At 32.1% G+C, this 18073-nt stretch overlaps 1 protein-coding gene across 1 annotated transcript; it reads left to right on the forward strand.

Moving 5' to 3' along the window:
* Window positions 1-6921: 6921 nt before the first annotated feature.
* On the forward strand, window positions 6922-11656 carry LOC114322952 (transcription termination factor). Its single transcript, XM_028270417.2, has 2 exons — window positions 6922-7149; window positions 11326-11656. Exons 1-2 carry the CDS (start codon window positions 7006-7008, stop codon window positions 11479-11481), a joined length of 300 nt encoding a protein of 99 aa, XP_028126218.1. The 5' UTR covers window positions 6922-7005; the 3' UTR covers window positions 11482-11656.
* Window positions 11657-18073: the final 6417 nt, after the last annotated feature.

The following is an 18073-nucleotide window of genomic DNA, read 5'->3' on the forward strand; positions in this document are numbered from 1 at the left end:
TTGCATTCCTGCATGTGTTGCATTAGGCATTTCAGCATAGTTAGGATCATGCATGGATTTCTAACATAACTTTTGTTTTGGCTTGGAGTACTCGGTAAGTGTTTATGCTTTAGCATCCTTGCATGTGTGTGAGTGACTGCCATGATAGCATGCTTACCATGAGGCTATGTGCTTATGTGATATACCTGCCTGAATGCCTGTGGGTGAAGGTTGGATTATCTGAATTGGAATAATGCATTGACTGTGAGTTTTAAGCCCACTTGAGAGTGGCAAACCATCACGTTTTCTAAGCCCACCCGAGGGTGGCAAATCTACGTCTTAGCCTACTTGCGGGTAGCACCATCAAACCATTTTCAAAATAAACAAACATGAGATGTGTTGTTCCAATTCAGGCGATCTAGTCTATGCTTGTATGTTGTGCGCATCACGTAGTAAATCTAGGCTAATAACTGGAATAAGAATGCATAATGTTTTCAAAACTCGATATCATGGTTAGTAGAGGCCGATTTTTGATCGGGTGAGCGGGGGTGCTCACGAAGTGACCTTCCCCAATCATACCTAAGTTCCCGAGCCGAGGCAACTTTGGTGATGACGGACACGTGGCCTTCGGCACGAGTCAGGGTTTCCTAGATTTCCCCAAAATAAAAATATTTAGGTGGCGACTCTGTATCTGGCAAAGCAGTCCATGTTTAACACTTCTTTCTAAAAATCTGTTTTCCAAAACGATTTGCCAGATTTGGACTCTTTGATGATTCATCGGTCTTGCATTGCACTCTGCGAGATTAGATACAGGACCGTGACTTTTGAGTCCGAACTGTAGTGAGCCCAACGAACAAAACGGGATTTCCCTCCCGGGACGTTCGGGGACGTCTACAATAATATATCGAGTAGAATATACTTATAAAAGATCAAGTTGATCAGATATCATTAACTATTTCATTGAATTACATTTGTATCTAAAAAATAAATGACAAATATGATTTGAATTATAAAAACTGATTACAAATGTGAGTGGGCGAAAGAGTCAACGATATCTGATCAACTTAAATTTTACAAATATGTTTTACTCTTTATACTCTAAAAAATAAACAATTTAAATTATCGAAATGAATCCAAAATTGACCCGTACACGAGTACTATGAATAAAGTTTATTATAATCGATTCTTTAAACCCCATCTTCACTTGCTTTAAATTTTATTTTATTCGTTTCAAAATATTAATCACTTATTTCATTTTTCATAATCTCCTAAAATTAGTCTATTTTCAAAATTCAAATACTAAAATACTATAAGTTTTTTATTTTGTCTTTTTTTTTTTTCAAATTCATTAACATTAATGTAAATAAAAAATAGGATAAATCACACTGACATCGTTGAGTTTTCAATTTAATATAGATCTCTCTCATTACAAATTGCATTTGGATTGCTAATGCCATTTTTCCTACCATTTTTTCTTGAGAAAATTAGTCTAAAATCCTTCTTCCATATTTAGTAATGGGAGAGGTCCACAATATTATTTTGTGATGTCCACCCCCATATATCTCCCTCAAATTGCTACAGTGCGATCCTGGAGAGAAGAACACAGAGACTGACAGTTGATAAGGATAAAGATCTTGCTCTTGTTCTGATACACTGACGGCCTTTGTCAAATCTACGAAGGAAAAAAACTAAACTTTGAAATCCCAAATTCGAAGATAGGTAGAGAGAGCTTCAATGGCGCTTCGATCAGGTTTCGATTCTTCTCAGATTCATACTGAATTTGCACATCCATTTGATCATTCTTCTCCATGGATTGGTTCCTAATCTTCCCTGCCCCACCACCATCCTCCTCCTCCATCACCACTCACTCTCTCTCTTTTTCTCAACTTTTTCTTATCCATTGTGAAAAGAAAATCCAATACAAAATATCAAAGAAATCCCATTATTCTGTCTTAATTTTTGCGAACTCTCCTAATACTTGCACACAACAATGACTTCAACTATGTTCTACAGTTCACTAAATCCGTCAATAATGCTTTTCTCAAGAACCCACTTCCTAATTCCAATCTCTAGATATTTCTCACTTGACGGTTTCAAAAGCAAAGAGAATTATTACACCTTGGAATCAACTCTCACTTCGTCCTTCTCATATAGAAGTAAAATCTCTCTCTCTCTCTCTCTCTCTCTCTCTCTCTCTATCTATCTATATACATATGTATGCATATATGTATATTTTTGTGATTTTATTGTGTGCATATGTGCTTGTATGTAATTCAGAACCCTAATTGTGAATGGGACAAAGTTCCTTCGTTGCCCTCTTCGGCTTATTTTCTTCTTTGACTTCTCTGGTTTGTTAAAACAATTTTCTCTAATTTAAAATTGTAAATAAACAACACAGAGAAATTTGTGAAGAAAGCTAAAGAAATTTTCTGTGAACAAAGCTAGAGAAATTTCAATTTCTCTAGTTTGAACCTAGAGAAATTCTCTGCACGTAATTTTTCTGGTCTTCCTAGAATCTCTAGACTGGAATCCAAAATCTCTAGATTGGAATTCAGAGAAATTTTGGAAAGGCCAAAGAATTTCGTCGAATTCTAGCCTAGAGATTTTCTTTGAATTTCCAAAGAATTTCTCTAATTTTCGCAAAAATTTCTCTGGGCTTAAATCAAAAAATTTCTCTACCTTCTCAATCACAATGTGCAACACACAAAATCGATCACCTAAATAAGCAATAACAACAACCAATATACATGTATATATATATATATATATATAGAGAGAGAGAGAGAGAGAGAGAGAGAGAGAGAGAGAAAGACTGACTGTTTGACTGACTGAAAGGAGAATTTCTCTGGGTTCAAACTAGAGAAATTCAAAGAAAATTAAAATTTCTCTGACTTTATTCACAAATTTCTCTAGCTTTATTCACAAAAAATTTAAATTTTTCTGGCTTTATTCACAGAGAATTTCTCTGGCTTTCTCTGGGTTCAAACCAAAAAAAATTGAAATTTCTCTGAGTTCAAACGAGAGAAATCCAGAGAAAATTGAAACTATTAAAGGTATATACAATATGTACTAATAAGGATTTTGAGGAAGAAAGATCTTACCAAGGACATATATGAAGCAGCCCTCCATGTTCGCACTATAAAGTCTTCATTAACTCACATAATGCACAACATTTTGGCCTGACTTGTTCAATTTGCTGGCCTATTTGCAGCTGTAAGAGTAGTGAGTTCATGATGGATTCAAGCTTCACATCTTTCATATCTTTGGCACATATCTTTGGATTCTTAACCATTTTAAACTCGTGCATGACATTCATTTCTAATCAGTGATCACCCAACTCTCAGCACTACATATTGGGGACAATTGCACCCTCATTGTGAAATATCAAACATCAAGAATTGTTTATGCCTGTTAATTTTGATTCCATAATTCGTCTCTGTAAAATATTGTAGCTATCTTCTGTATGTCCCTTTTTAGGTGTAATTTGCAATTTAGAGCAGAGTACCAACATATCAAAAGGATCTAAATGTTTGTGGATCTTTGAGCTCAAATTTAATGGCGGATTGACAAAATTGAAGCTCTCTACTTCTTCAGTTGTCGCTAAAGAAACACCCACACCCACTGAGGTTCTCTCTCTCTCTCTCTCTCTCTCTCTCTAACAATGACGACACCCAAATGGTTAAATTCGGTCAATTCTTACTTGCAAAGGCCTCAGATCTCTGATTGGAGGAGATCTGAGAGAGAGAGAGAGAGAGAGACTTGTAGATCTGGTGTGGCGGTACTGTGCAACGTTCGGAACTAAATGTGTGTGTGTGTGTGTGTGTGTGTGATCAGAGGCAGCAGCGGAGAGGTGCTGACGGTGAGAGAAGCAGCAGCGGAGAGGTGCTGACGGTGAGAGAAGCAGCAGCAGAGATGAGAAAGAGAGAGAGAGAATGAGAATATGTGAGTTATATGGGGTGGGTGAGGACCTTAGACATCACAAAATCATATTGTGGACCTCTCCCATTATTAAAAATTAGAGAGGGACTTTAGACTAATTTTCTCAACAAAAAAAAAAATCAAGATTGCATTCCACAACTTTCCATTATTAAATTCTACCTGAACATATTCTTATTGAGTGATGATATACAAACATAAATTTTCTATAGAATTTTCAAACGCAGTGATATTGCTTAATGGTGACATTTCACTTTAAAATAAAACACCCATAAATATGATTTATATTTACAATAATATCACTATCACAATATTTTTATGATATTTTTTGTATAAATTTTTATATATGAATATAATTTTTCATTTCTATTTTCACCATTATACCCAGATTAGATTAGTTTAATTTAGATATATTTAAAAAGTATAAAATTTTTGCAAAAAATTTTAAAAAAATCCATTGAATACAATAAAAAAAGATAATGTATTGAATTTTTATATGTTTATATATATATATATATATATTTTTTTTTTATTTGGTGAATTTGAAAAAAACACAAAATATTATATTTCTTAAGTATATTTTGATTGGGACTGGCTTCCCTCTATTCGTGATCGTGTTGGGTTGGTGGGGGCTGGTCATGAGTCCCGTTTCGATAATCTGAATCGTTTAATGTGTAGAACTCGTCGAGTACTATACATTTATAAAAAATCACGTTAATCGGATATCAATAACCACATGATCAAATCATTTTGTATAAAAAAAATGAACGGTAAAAAAATAAATGGTTGACAAAAATCTGATCTAATGAGATAACTATCAATACTCGATCAATGTGATTTTTTACAGACATATAGTACTCGACAAGGTTTGCATATTGAGCAGTTCGGATTGTGGAAACGGGATTCGTGGTGGGCCTCCACGGACCCAACAGTACCCTCCAGTTTGATCGCGGATTAGAGAGAAGCTCAGCCCATCTAGATTAGGTATATTTAAAAAACAAAAATAAAAAATTGCTTAAAATATTAAAAAATTTAATAAAAATAAAAAAATAGGAAAAATTTTTTAAAAATATTTTTTTTGTATTAGTTAAACCAAAGAAGATGGTTGTTATTTCTATTGAAATGACATGATTAAAATATTTGTATTATTTTATTATTTTATATGTATAAAGGCTAAGGGACAAAATTTTAATCTGACAGATGGATAAGTGTAATTTTTTAAATGTTAAGGGAGATTTGTATTAAACGAAAACCTCAACGGGGTGTCTGTGTAATTTATTCTAAAAAATATAATTATGAAAATTGATGTTCTAAATTTTTTTTTCTACTTTAATTTTAAATTAAAAGGTAATTTTAAAAATTTAATATTTTAAAAATATAATAATTATAAGAAAAATTATCAGTAAATCCCAATTGAAGAAATGTTGCTCCATTTAGGCCTAGTTTGGGAAGACTAAATAAGTGCACTTTTTGACTTTTTATGAAATATGAGTTGGGTTTGGGTTAGGTTTGAAGTGATGTGTTAGCGAGGTGATGTGACTTAAATAAGATGATGTGACTTAAATAGGATAGTGACTTTTTGACTTTTTGTCTTTTTTTAATCATGCCAAACTTGGCCTTAGTACTGTGTTTTTTTCTTATAAACCATTTGGTTATATTTAGCTAGTAAGGAATATTTCCTTTTGGTTTGTTCTAGTGAGGGTTTACCTATTTACCCTTTTGATGGGATTAGGGTGGATTCTACTTTGCTGATGTATTGGATGTGTGTTTAGGAGAGGAGGGGGTAACGTTTTTACGTTGTCACTTTTCTGTGTGTTTTTGACAGTGATTTAAGGTGTAGTAAATTTCATTTTTTGATGTGGGTTTCTTACAACATGGAAATCGTGTCTTACTGCCTGAAAGTCTGTGGTTTTGCTATGGTTTTCTGGTACCGGCGGTGATCGAAGGCGATTTTCTGACATTAGTCTGGGTTGTTGTATTTACCAAGAGCGGTTATTTTTTGTTGGGGGTTTTGGGTGGATGATTTTGTGGGATGTTGGCATGTTGTGGTGTATTGTGTTTTTGTTTCATTTATTCTTTAATGGAGGATCTGGGAGGGGAGGAAGCTCTGTTTGTTTTTTTTGTTTTTTGTTTTGTAGGTATGGAGGTCCAATTTTGTTGCTATGTACCTATGGCCAAATGTATAGTGGGAGTGGAAACAACATTCACAACGAATAGGGGTTCAACATTACAAACTCAAAAAATTAGCACACACACCAATCCTCACCGGATTTACATTGCCATTCTAAATGTTACCGTGTTCATCTCTTCCGCGATGATCGCATAGGAGGAAAAAATAAAAAAGCTACAGTACACTTTTTGAGTACATTTGTCAATTCAATATTGTACAATCCCAATATTACCCCAGAACAAATGAGGCAACACACGCTAACATCATGTCCAAAACTCTCCTTACTTATCAAATGGGACTTATTGGTTCATAAGATTAAACATAGGACTAAATAGTGCAAAAGATTCTATTTTGAAATTTATTGGTGCATTAGCCATAATTATACTATTAAAAAAAAGGTTAAATTTAGCTATCAATATTTTGGAACCGATGGAGTAAAAATTCAATTCACCATCTTGACTTGCCTACATAGATAAAACTTTCAATTAAAAAAAAAAAAGCCTTTTTAAAAAACTTTGTTAATTGAATTTTTTGATTTGTTATTTTTTTATTCAAAAATAATAATTTAATAAAGAAAATAAAAACCTTATTTTCAAATATATTTTTCGAGAGTAAAAATAAAATTTAAAAATATCTTATTGGGTTTTATTTCATCGTACTAAATTTAAAATTTTCAAAAAAAAAATCAAAAAAACAAGTTTTGAAAAACTCAACCAAATAATTTTTTCAAAAATAAAAAAATTAATTTGAAATACTTTTTTAAAAAATATAAAATATAAAATTTGTATAAAAAGACAAACATGAAAATAGTTGTATATTCCTTCATTTTATTCAATTTTATTTTGATCAAGAAATTGCAGAAGACACAATCTTGAATAGGAGAAGGAAGGAGAGGGAGAGAGAGAGAGAGAGAGAGAGAGATGTTACAGTACCCGGCGTTCATGACTCAGTACCCATGGTCGACGACGATGATTCCGACGTCGTTTCTGCTGCCAGCTCAGTGGCCTCAGCCCCAAAACGACGAGCTCCTCCTCGCCAAGGAAGAGTCCGATTTCGAAGACAAGGTCTTTTTCTTGTTCGTATTCATATGTACACATACTCATATTCTATTGATTGTATGTGAAGTAGTAGTATGCGTAAAGATCCATTCCTTCATTGCTTCACTTAACCCTAAATTTGTGAGTTTTGAGTTGCACAATTTCAATGCCTCACACTGTTAAGAGTTATTGCTGTGTAAGACCATCTCCAATCCTTCACCAATTTTTTCATCTAATTTGATTTCAAGTCTGAGCAGAAAGCTTGATTTCATATGAACTAAATTTTCATCAAAATTTTCCTTTTCATCAAATCTGATGAAAAAAAGGGTAAATTATACTTTGCCGATATAAGTTTGGCCACTTTCCCAGTTTGACTTATGAAGTTCATGTTTTTCTGGCTTTGTTCACGTTTTTTTCCAATTTACTCTTAGGCCTCGTTTGGCAAGCGGCTATTTTAGTCAAAAAGCCAAAAAAGTCACTAAAAAAATCAAAAAGCTAACAACTCATACAAAAAAAGTTAAAAATTTCTTCTCTCTACTTTTTACACATCTTTTCGTAAAAAGTCAAAAAATCATCCCAAAGTGGCCTTGTTTGGTTTGTGTTTCTCAAAAAATTTTGGGAAAAATTCTCTACAAATAAGTTTTCAAAAGTAGTCAAACCAAACAAATTTTTTCAAATTTTTTTTCCAAAACTTGTTTGGTTTACAAGTTTTCCAAACAAATCTCTCTCTCATTACACATCAAATCAATCACTTTTTCCAAAACTCTCTCTCAAAATAATTTTTCAAAACATCTTTTGAAAAAAATCAAACCAAACAAATTTTCGTACTTTTTATCTCAAAACATGTTTCTCAAATACAAACCAAACAAGCCAGTTTTTTTTACATACAAGAAATGATACATTGACAGTTATAAAAAAATATTTTATTATATATAACTAATTACTTTGGCATAAGCTCAAATTCTAATGTAATAATATATATATTTTTTATATTATATGACAGTTATCATGACATTTTCTATGTAATTTTGAACAAAAATTAATTTTAGGAATAAATTGGAAAAAACTTGGGCCACAGTGGAAAAATGGCCAAATATAAAGGGGGCAAAGTATAATTTAACAAAAAAAAAAAAATCATCTATAATACTTCATCTTTTTAAATTTTCATTAAATTCTAATTTGATAAAGTCTTTTCTTTTGATTTGATGAAACGATTGGAGATGAATTTTGAGCACTTCTTCATCAAATTTAAATTTGATGAAAGAAAAAGTGAAGGATTGAAGATGACCTATTCTTAATCCACATATAATTTTGCTATACCTCAGGTATCTGGGTGAATTCAAATTACTTTGGGATTGTACGGGTATTTAGAATTGGGGTTACAAGTAAGACTTATGATTCCATGTTGTAGTTTCTTTGATTTCTCTCTTTTTGTGTGTGTGTGTGTGTAAATTATGATAATGTAGTTGGGCTTTTTATGGTTGTGATATTGCTGTGGAGCGATTCAGGGTTCTGAGGGTTATTGCTATATACACATATATACTAGTGGTGAGTGCAAATTACATCTAAATTTTTGGACAATTAATTAATTTGATGAATGATGAATAATAGGTTAGTTGTTATTTTATGGGCATTATTGGAAAATAAAAAAGCATGACAAAGCTTATGAGTTGTGTGCCATCTTGTGTATACATGCATAAACTTGTGCATATACTTTGCATATATACAAGCATGGATAGAATGCAAAAATAGTGTTGTATATATGACAACTTTTTACACATGTACATACAAGATAAGGCGAAGGAAGAACCATATTTTGTAATCATTTTTGAAGGAAGACCCAAACACTACTCAATAGTTTGGATCTACTGAAATGATCATAGCAGAGGAAATTGATGAATTTTAATGGATGTGGTTGTGTTTAAGATGACTTTTTACATGTCCACACAACATAAGATGAAGGAAGAACTATATCTTTTAATCATTTTTGGTACCTATGCTGTGCTCATTTTGACCAAGAATTTGTTGAAAGGTTGCTGTTGTTTGACACCTAGTACCAAAATCATAAGAGTAGCTTATTTTTTCCTATAAAAGAGAGAGATGATTCAGCACTTCATTGTCCCCTAAATTGCTATGTGTTAGTCCACAGTTTTTCCTAGGTGTTCCTCCAAGAACCCAGTTATTTGTCCAAATTAAATAGATAAGACTCAAAACTTTGTGGAGATGGATTTTCGCACTGTTTTAACACTGAAGCTATAGAATAGATAATAATTGCACGAGTTGCATTGGATTTAAGATTTAGTGGCTATAAAGTTATGAGCAAAGAAACACGGACATGGACATGAACATGAACATGGAACACAATGATTTTAAAAAAATTAGAATATGAACGTGGCGGGAATAAAACAAAAAACACTATATATATTTACACTTTATATGAATATAAATTTAGGGCACATAGATCTGAGGTGTGTCCAGACATAGGATACACATGTCCGCGAAATGTCCCCAACTTATCTTACAAAAATTAACAATTAAAGAAGTAACACATCATGGGTGTCTCCGGTGCATGGACACGAGTGTCCATGCCATGTGCTGTCCAACTGACACGGACATGACACCCATTTTGGAGTCTCTGCTTCCTAGCCTGTGAGTGTGTCAAATAAGAATCACAAGATATTTGATGGTTGAACAGGGATTGGGCATTTATAAATAATTTTGTAGGCATCATCACATTGCAGTAATTTGCATTTGAACATCAAGTATAAATTCAAAATAGTTGCTTTTGAAAAAAAATGAAACCAATTGGTGGTTACCACCTTGTTAGGTGAATATTCAAAGATGAACATCTGATGGATGGCCAGAGCTAGTTTGTTAGTTGAAGCAATTTTCATAAACAAGAAATTAAATTTGGAAACTTTTAAAAGACGTTAGTGAGGGTGGATTGCCAATGAGTTATAGTCACCTATCCATTTTTGTTATTTTAGAAGTAATTTATGGAGGATATCGATAAATTTTATTTCACTTTGTGACTGTTATATAATGCAAGAAACATAGATTATGCTGCTGAATCAAAAATGAGTTGCAAATGAGGCATTACTAAACTTTTCCAATGAAGATGATCAATCTAAGTAAATTAAAAAAAAAATTGGAACTGGATCAGAATTATGCAGTTGCAAGGACTATGTTCTTTCACATCTAAAGTTTGAAGCTTCGTATTGAAAATGCAATGGGCATGTGTGGGAAAAACAGTTTATGGTTGTATGAATGTTTTATTCCTAGTTAAACTTTTATATTTCATGCACATATGTACTAAGTTGCTTCGAGTTCGATGTTCTTACATAGAAGTTCAGTGGTATTCTTATCTCATCCTTCAAATCTAGTTGTAAATAAGGGATGAAACAACAAATTTATTGTTGTACATTGAATATTGACTTGTGAATTCTGTGCTTGACTAAGGAAAGAATTGAAGCTTCTAATGTTACCTTGTGGACTCTAGAGTTTGCATCCATTGCGCTGGTGATTTCTTAGTTTCACTTCTTCATTAAAATAAGTTTTAATTTCTTAAATCAAAGCCCAGATAGGTTTTTAGTTGTTTTTCTAGTTTTATAAGTATTCAGATTTTTAAAACCGGTCCCTTAACTTCTTTCTGCTCATTAAAGAGTAAAGCAGTTGCCAGAAATATTTGCCGAAATGCCCTCTCCTATGTGTTTTCAGTGGATTTGCTGCTTATACATTCCATTCCATTCCATATATGGAATTGACATCTGCATATATGAGTGTATTAGTGTAGAGAGTATATAACTTTACATCCTATGAACTTTAAGGTGTGCAAATTTCATATTTGATTTTTCAGGCAGATCAATAGAGACTTTATTTAACTTAGGTTGATCTAGGCCAGAGGCAGACCTACATCAAGATGACTCTTTTTTCGAAACAGTTTGGCAGTACTCATGGATCAAAATGCAAATAATGAATCAGACAGCCCCATTTCACATATAATTATCAGAAGTGCGAATGTTATGCATGTGATTGGATGATGTATTAGGTATTTCAACTTCATTACATAAAAAACTTAGGAATCAATATGCACACAAAAAAATAAAAATTCATCAGAATGATCGTGATGTGCAGATTTTCGTAATTTGTTTTTGTGACTGGTTTGTTGCTTGCTGACATGGGTATAAATTTATTCTTTTTCAGTGCAATGAAATCAGAATGACAAATAGCAACTTAATTGTGATTGGGAGGACAACGGTTGATATCGATAAAGAGGACTATGACAATGGTGCAGATGATGATGAAGCTGACAATGCAGAGGAGTCTGAAGGTGATGAATTTGAGCAGGAAACTGGTTAATTGCTTCATTATTCCATGCAGTACCTTTATTGATTTTGTTTGTTAGTTTTGTTTAATAAACAAAAACAAAACCAAAGCGAGTTATATTACTTTTAGGCATTGAGTTTAATGTCACACGCCTAACTACCTTCGTGTTCGCCTATATGTATCTACATGACTAAAGGCTTGTTTGGCATATGCTTTTTTAATAGTTTTTTTACCTTCTTCGTTTTGAAGTATGAAGTAGTTGCTAAAAAGGTTAATCAAATAGGGCGGATCCTGGTAAGAAAGTTTATTTATTTATTTTTTCAATTGTCAGCTTACTAAGTTGAAACCAACCAACTAAAATGTTCTGGGCTTAATTAATCAAAAAGTATTTTTTTTAACTGAAAACAAATGTAGTTGAAATTTCACCAGTCTCTTGGCCTTTATGATTCATCAATGTATTGAGTTGAAATTTCATAAAATTGATGAAGTTTTTCAAAACTATCAAATTCTAAAAGAGACTTTCTAACAATGGTTCACTCTTCATGATCCATCCAGGAATTGGATAGAGAATAGTTGAGATATTTAACTGGGGAGGGAGAGGTTGGGATGGCACAAGTACAGAAAAAATAAATAAATAAAAAAAATCTAGAATTGGAACATACAGAAAGAAAAAAAATAAAAAATAAAATAAAATCTAGTTTATGGGTTTAAAATTTTAAAAAGATTAATATCAAAAAAATATAAAATTGGATCAATAATATAAAATATTTTTTAAGGGATAAGATTAATACTTTTAGGGCAGTTGGTTGATGAATTTGAAAGCAGGGTGCAATTTTTTAGATGTAAACATCTAAAATCCCTACACCACCTCATAGGAGGTTAGGAGTTTGACTTTTTCCTGCTTTTATGTGGATCTTTGCCTAATGAATTGTTGGACTTTTGCTTTTATTTTTTTATTTATATATATATATATATAATTGGATGCTTAATTTGATGCAAGTCTCATAATATTTGTATATTATCTCTTGAAAAGAAAAAAATAATAGAGGAAACTAGCAGATTTATGAGTGAAATCTAATTTAAGAATAGCAGAAGTTTTTGAAAAAAGGAGACATGGGAAAAGTAAGCACATTAGAGCTCTTTTACATATTTATTGAATTACAATTTACAAATGAGTTCTATATTATTAATCAAAAGCTGATGAGTTGTAAAATTTACAATCATTATTTATAATAAAAGAAAGACTAATATTTGTGTTAGGATTACAAACGTGAGATAAATTGTGGGAGAGAATATTTATTTTAGGGAAAATTTCAAAAAAAAAAAAGTGGTGGGTAAGAAATATAATTACAAAATGATAAAGATACAAGTTTTATTTGCACAATCTAATGCATATTAATTGCACACGCATAATTTTGCAATTTTTTTTTTTACTCTCTGTTTTTTATTGTGTTGTGTTGTTTTGTTTTGTTTTGTTTTTTTTATATTTCCATTTTATTTTACATTTATATCTCATTTTTTGAAAATCGTTGTGCATCTGGACTTACTGAATCCAAACCCATTAAGAAACAACCAAATAAAGCAATTTCTTAATTAAGGCAATAAAATTAAAGAAAATAAAAAAATTACAAAACAAATGACAAATTTAAGTGAAGATCAAATTTGAATGTTAGAGAGAAAAATTATATATATATATATATAAGTCTAGTCAAAGTCAAATGCTAAGGACATGTTTGGTAAGAGCATCTCCAACGGTGACTCAAATTTTTCAATAAATTTGAGTAAAAAATGACTCATTTCACTAAATTGATACCACTCGCTCCAACGGTTCACCTTTCACCAAATCTATCCTGGGACAACCGGGTGGTCGACTGGCCGGTTGACCGGTTAGGCAAATTTTTTTTTTTTTTTTTTTTTTTGCGAATTGTCTGAACTTTTTTTTGAACTTTCTGAACTTTTTCGGGACGACCGGGGTGGTCGACCGGCCGGTTGACCGGTTAGGCAAATTTATTTATTTATTTATTTATTTTTAACGGTTTGAACTTTTTTTCCTGAACTGTTTGAATCTTTTACTGGTTGACCGGTGTACCTCTTTCAACGGTTAGTAACAGTGATTTGGTAAAATCTGTGTCTCGTTCTCAGTTTGATACTTTTTTTGCTGAAATCTCATTTTGATATCAATCTGGTGCAACGGTTGGAGCTTGAAAAAGTAGGTTTTTCATCAAAATTTGAATTTTATGCTGGGTTTGGTTCACCGTTGGAGATGGTCTAATGTATGTTTATATTTACAATATTTTTAGTTTATATTTATAAAATTTTAAAAACTATAAACAAAAATTCATTTGCCATCTAAATTTGTTTACAAGCTTCTGTTAAAAAATTATAAAATTTACTAAATCTTTATAAACACAAAAAAATTGTTTATTTTTATATTCATTATTTTCTGCTTCTTTCACTCCATCTAGCCACCATCCACCACTCATCATCACCATTGACCATTGTCACTGATAACCTTCTCTGGTCACTACCATTCGTAGTCAACAACCACCTCCTAGCACTGCCAACTACTTCCCATTTTTGAAAATTATTTGCAGCCATTACCTCTGTGTGAAACAATCTTCAGCCGTCATCTCCAGCCGTTGGTGATCACCTCTTGGCAGAACTATCTTTAGTCACCATTTTTAACTATCAACAATTATATTCGACCATCACCTTTTGCCAGTTGCCTCTCATTTATTTTTAAAATAAAATTTTAAAATACTTATGTATCAATTGAATTTTTATTAAAAATAAGCATAAATATATTCAATATTTTCTGTTTGTAAACCTTACCAAACAACATTTAAATAATTCATAAATTAATATCCAAGCAAAATAATGTGAAATGGGCGTAGAAATAGAAAAGCTTCCTTTTGTTGTGTGCTGAATTTTTTTGAAAAAAGTTCCCACTTGCCTATGTCCCCGACATTCCTCAATTCACACCACCACCATCGCTGACTTTCACTCTCCTAATTCCCCGAAAGCACTTTATGCCTTCCCCTTTCTCAGTTTATACCAAATTTGAGAAGGAAAAATGGTGAAATTCTACTCTCAGTTTTATTCTAAAAATAAGGTGAATATTGTAGATTTAAAGTTCATAAATGTGGATCACATTTAGAAAAAATTTATTCTATAGTTACAATTTTCTTAGTAATTTTCTAAATACTTGTTCTGAATTCTTGGTATTGTTGTTTTGCAAAGCTCTAACCAACATATATTGCATAACAATTGGCTTTGTTATGGCCTAATTGGTGAAAAATTCATTCTTATGGGGTCAAATATTATTTAGTCTAATCTTTTTTATTTATTATTTTTTTTGTGATAAGGACACAAGTTAAAAAGTTATTGACAGTCGACAGTGGTTGATGGTGGTGAGTGAACAAATAGATAACACTGAATAGATAAGTGACAAGTGTACATATATGTAACATTTGAATATATAGGCAGGGACGAAACTAGGAGCAGTGCCGGCTCAGATATTTTGGGGGCCCAAAGCGAACTCTTGATATAGGGCCTCACATACATTTAAAAAATAAAAAATAAAATTTTATGATCAAAAGATCATATATTTAAATTTTGATCATATATATAATTATTAAAATTCATTTAAATATATAACAAAGTTTACAATAAATAAAAAAAATTAAAATAATTCAAGCTGAAGTACTAAATAAAAAGTGAACAAATTGTACACCTAAACACCACTCTTCTCATATTTTTAACTACAAAAATGCTAATCTAATTTGCATAATTCAATTTATTAACCAAATTATTTTCAATGGATTAAATTGTTAATACATTCAATTTTTCTTGTGACATAATTAAATGAAGATAAAATTTAATCAATTTTAAATTTGAAGAGTTTTTTTTTCCAAAAACAATTTTATTTGGTATAATTAATTGTGTTCCATACGCAATCCGTATCAGGATCCTCTGGAGTAATTGGCCTGAAGTGATCCCTGAAGTGTATTGATCCAATGGCTGAAATCTAACTAACCAAAACGACGTCGTTTTGGTTAGTAATTTCAAAAAAAAAAAAAAATAAATAAATAAAATAAAACCTGATTCAAAGTTCCCAAATCCTTCCCTCCAGTAAGCAAAGCTGTGTGGCGGGAATGTAAAAAAGAGAGAAGAAGTCAGAGAGAGAAGAGTGACGGGAGTGTTGTCCAGCCATTGCCACCATCGCCGCCGTCGTCCAGTCGTTGCCGCCATCGCTGAGGTGTGGGAACATTTCATTCATCCCTTTTTATGTATATGTATTGTTTAAAGTGTCCTGTGCATTTTTCAGTATGTATATGTGTTCTGCATTTTGAGGTGGATCAGAACAGTTCCATCTCAACTTCTTGAGGTGGATCAGAACAATTCCAATTCACTATGTATATGTATATGTATTGTTTAAAGAAGCAGAACACCTCATTCCCTAAAGTCCTGCATTTTCCACCGTTTTGGAGGTTGAAGAGGTCTGAAAAAGAATAAGGGAAGAGAATCTTGGAGTTAAAAATTTGACTTTGATTGGCCCTAACAATATAGTATTTTTTGCTCAACCACATATCTTTACATGTAATATTTTGAAACATATGTATGTTGTTTTTGAACTACTTAGAGTCCAGGCCCATATGTATGTTGTTTGTGAGGCACTTTAGATATCTGCTCAGGCTTGCATTTAGAAAATGCTCAATCTATAGAAGAATCTAGCAATATTGATGAATTACTAGTCAATAACTCCTTAATTTGTGCATATGCATACAATGGCGAGGCAGCAGCGTGGCAACGGCAGCGGCGTGGCAGCGGTGATCAGGGGTGGATCGAAAGCTCTTCTCTCAGCCTCTCTCTCTCTCTCTCTCGTCTCTGATGCTTCACATATCACAGATGATTTGGGAACTTTGAATCAGGTTTTATTTTTTTATTTTTTATTTTTTTATTTTGAAATTACTAACCAAAACGACGTCGTTTTGGTTAGTTAGATTCTCAGCCATTGGATCAATACACTTCAGGGTTCACTTCAGGCCAATTACTCCAGAGGATCCTGATACACGCAATCCATGCATTTGAGAAATAACCATCCATTAATTTAAAATAATGCGCCATATCAATCGACTTTTTAATTTTTGCCAATAAAAACAATCATTCATTTGGTTTAAATAATTCTTCACAACAATCAACTATTAGTTTTGAATTTTCACCAAACTTTGCCGGATTTTTCAAATTTAGATAGAGTTTTTTTTTTTTTTTTTTTTTTTTTGTGGACTAGTATAATAGCTAAAAAAAGTTTGGGCTTTTTTTTTCACTCAATTTTTCGACGCTCAAAGTGTAGGAGAAGACTATGGGGGCCTATGGCCTCCCTATTTCTATGAAAAATAAGATTTGTCATGGTATTTTAAAAATCGACAATACTACGTAGCTCAAATTTTGTGGCTCAAAAGTGATTCAAATGGCCAAAACGACGTCTACGTAGCTCAAATTTTGTGGCTCAAAAGTGGCTCAAATGGCCAAAACGACATCGTTCTGTACTCAAATATATCTCATTTCATATATAAAATGGCCTTCATTATAAAAAAATACATATCTCATTCTTATCTTATCTTGCATTCTCCTTTTATTTTATACCAAAAAATTTTTTTCTTCCTGTTTATATATCATATTGTATATACATGTGTACTCATATTTATAGTGAAAATTTTTATTTGTCTTTTGACTCCTTCAATGATGAAATTCTAATTCTGTCTTTACAGATAAGTAACACACGTACATGTAGTTAACATTTAGATAAGAAAGCTTTAAATAGATAGTAGTCCTTTTGGCCCAAAAAATTTAAACTTGGGCTATTGCCCAATAATTCCAAAAAAATAAAATTTTGACCTGAGTGCCCAATCTATATTACACCTTAGATCCCTATGAACCTCCAATACTTCAACTAAAATTCTAAATTCTAATCCAAGTAATCATGAGGAGACACTCCAGTATTAGTGAGGTGACATCTCTCATATTTGAGTTACATTAACATGGTGGAAAATGTTTGGTGACTATAAATTCTGTGTTTTAAATAGTTTGAAAATATTAAAATGATATCGTTTTGACATTTTCGGAGTTATTTTGTACTTAGAACGATATTGTTTTGACATTTTCAGACCATTTGAGTTACAAAATTTGTGACCACCAATCATTATCCTAACGTGTTATTGTGATCTAACTCTATTAATTTAGGAAAATGAGTGGGAGCACTAATTAGTATTCTCACTAATGATGTAATAGTAGGCTCCACCATAAATGATTTGATATTTTAACTTTAATATTGTATTTTTTTTATTGAGTGTCATATCATTAGTGATCTTTTTAGAGTTTTAAAATTAGTGATCTCTATCATTGTTGACTAATTTATTCATTAAAGAATAATGCTTGGGACCCCCTTTTGGGAGTCACCCCTCACTCCCTTTGCCATGTGACAGGAGGTGATTGGAGGAGCAGGAAAAAAAAGAAAAAGAAAAAGAAAAGATAACCAATAAGAGAGAGGGGGTCAAAGGAGGTGGGGGAAAAGGGGATGAATCATTACTCTTCATTAAAAATGCTTTGTGGCTCAAAATTTTCT

This window comes from Camellia sinensis, chromosome 4 (genome assembly GCF_055761805.1).
Source record: "Camellia sinensis isolate YWXY chromosome 4, ASM5576180v1, whole genome shotgun sequence".
Lineage (NCBI taxonomy): Eukaryota > Viridiplantae > Streptophyta > Magnoliopsida > Ericales > Theaceae > Camellia > Camellia sinensis.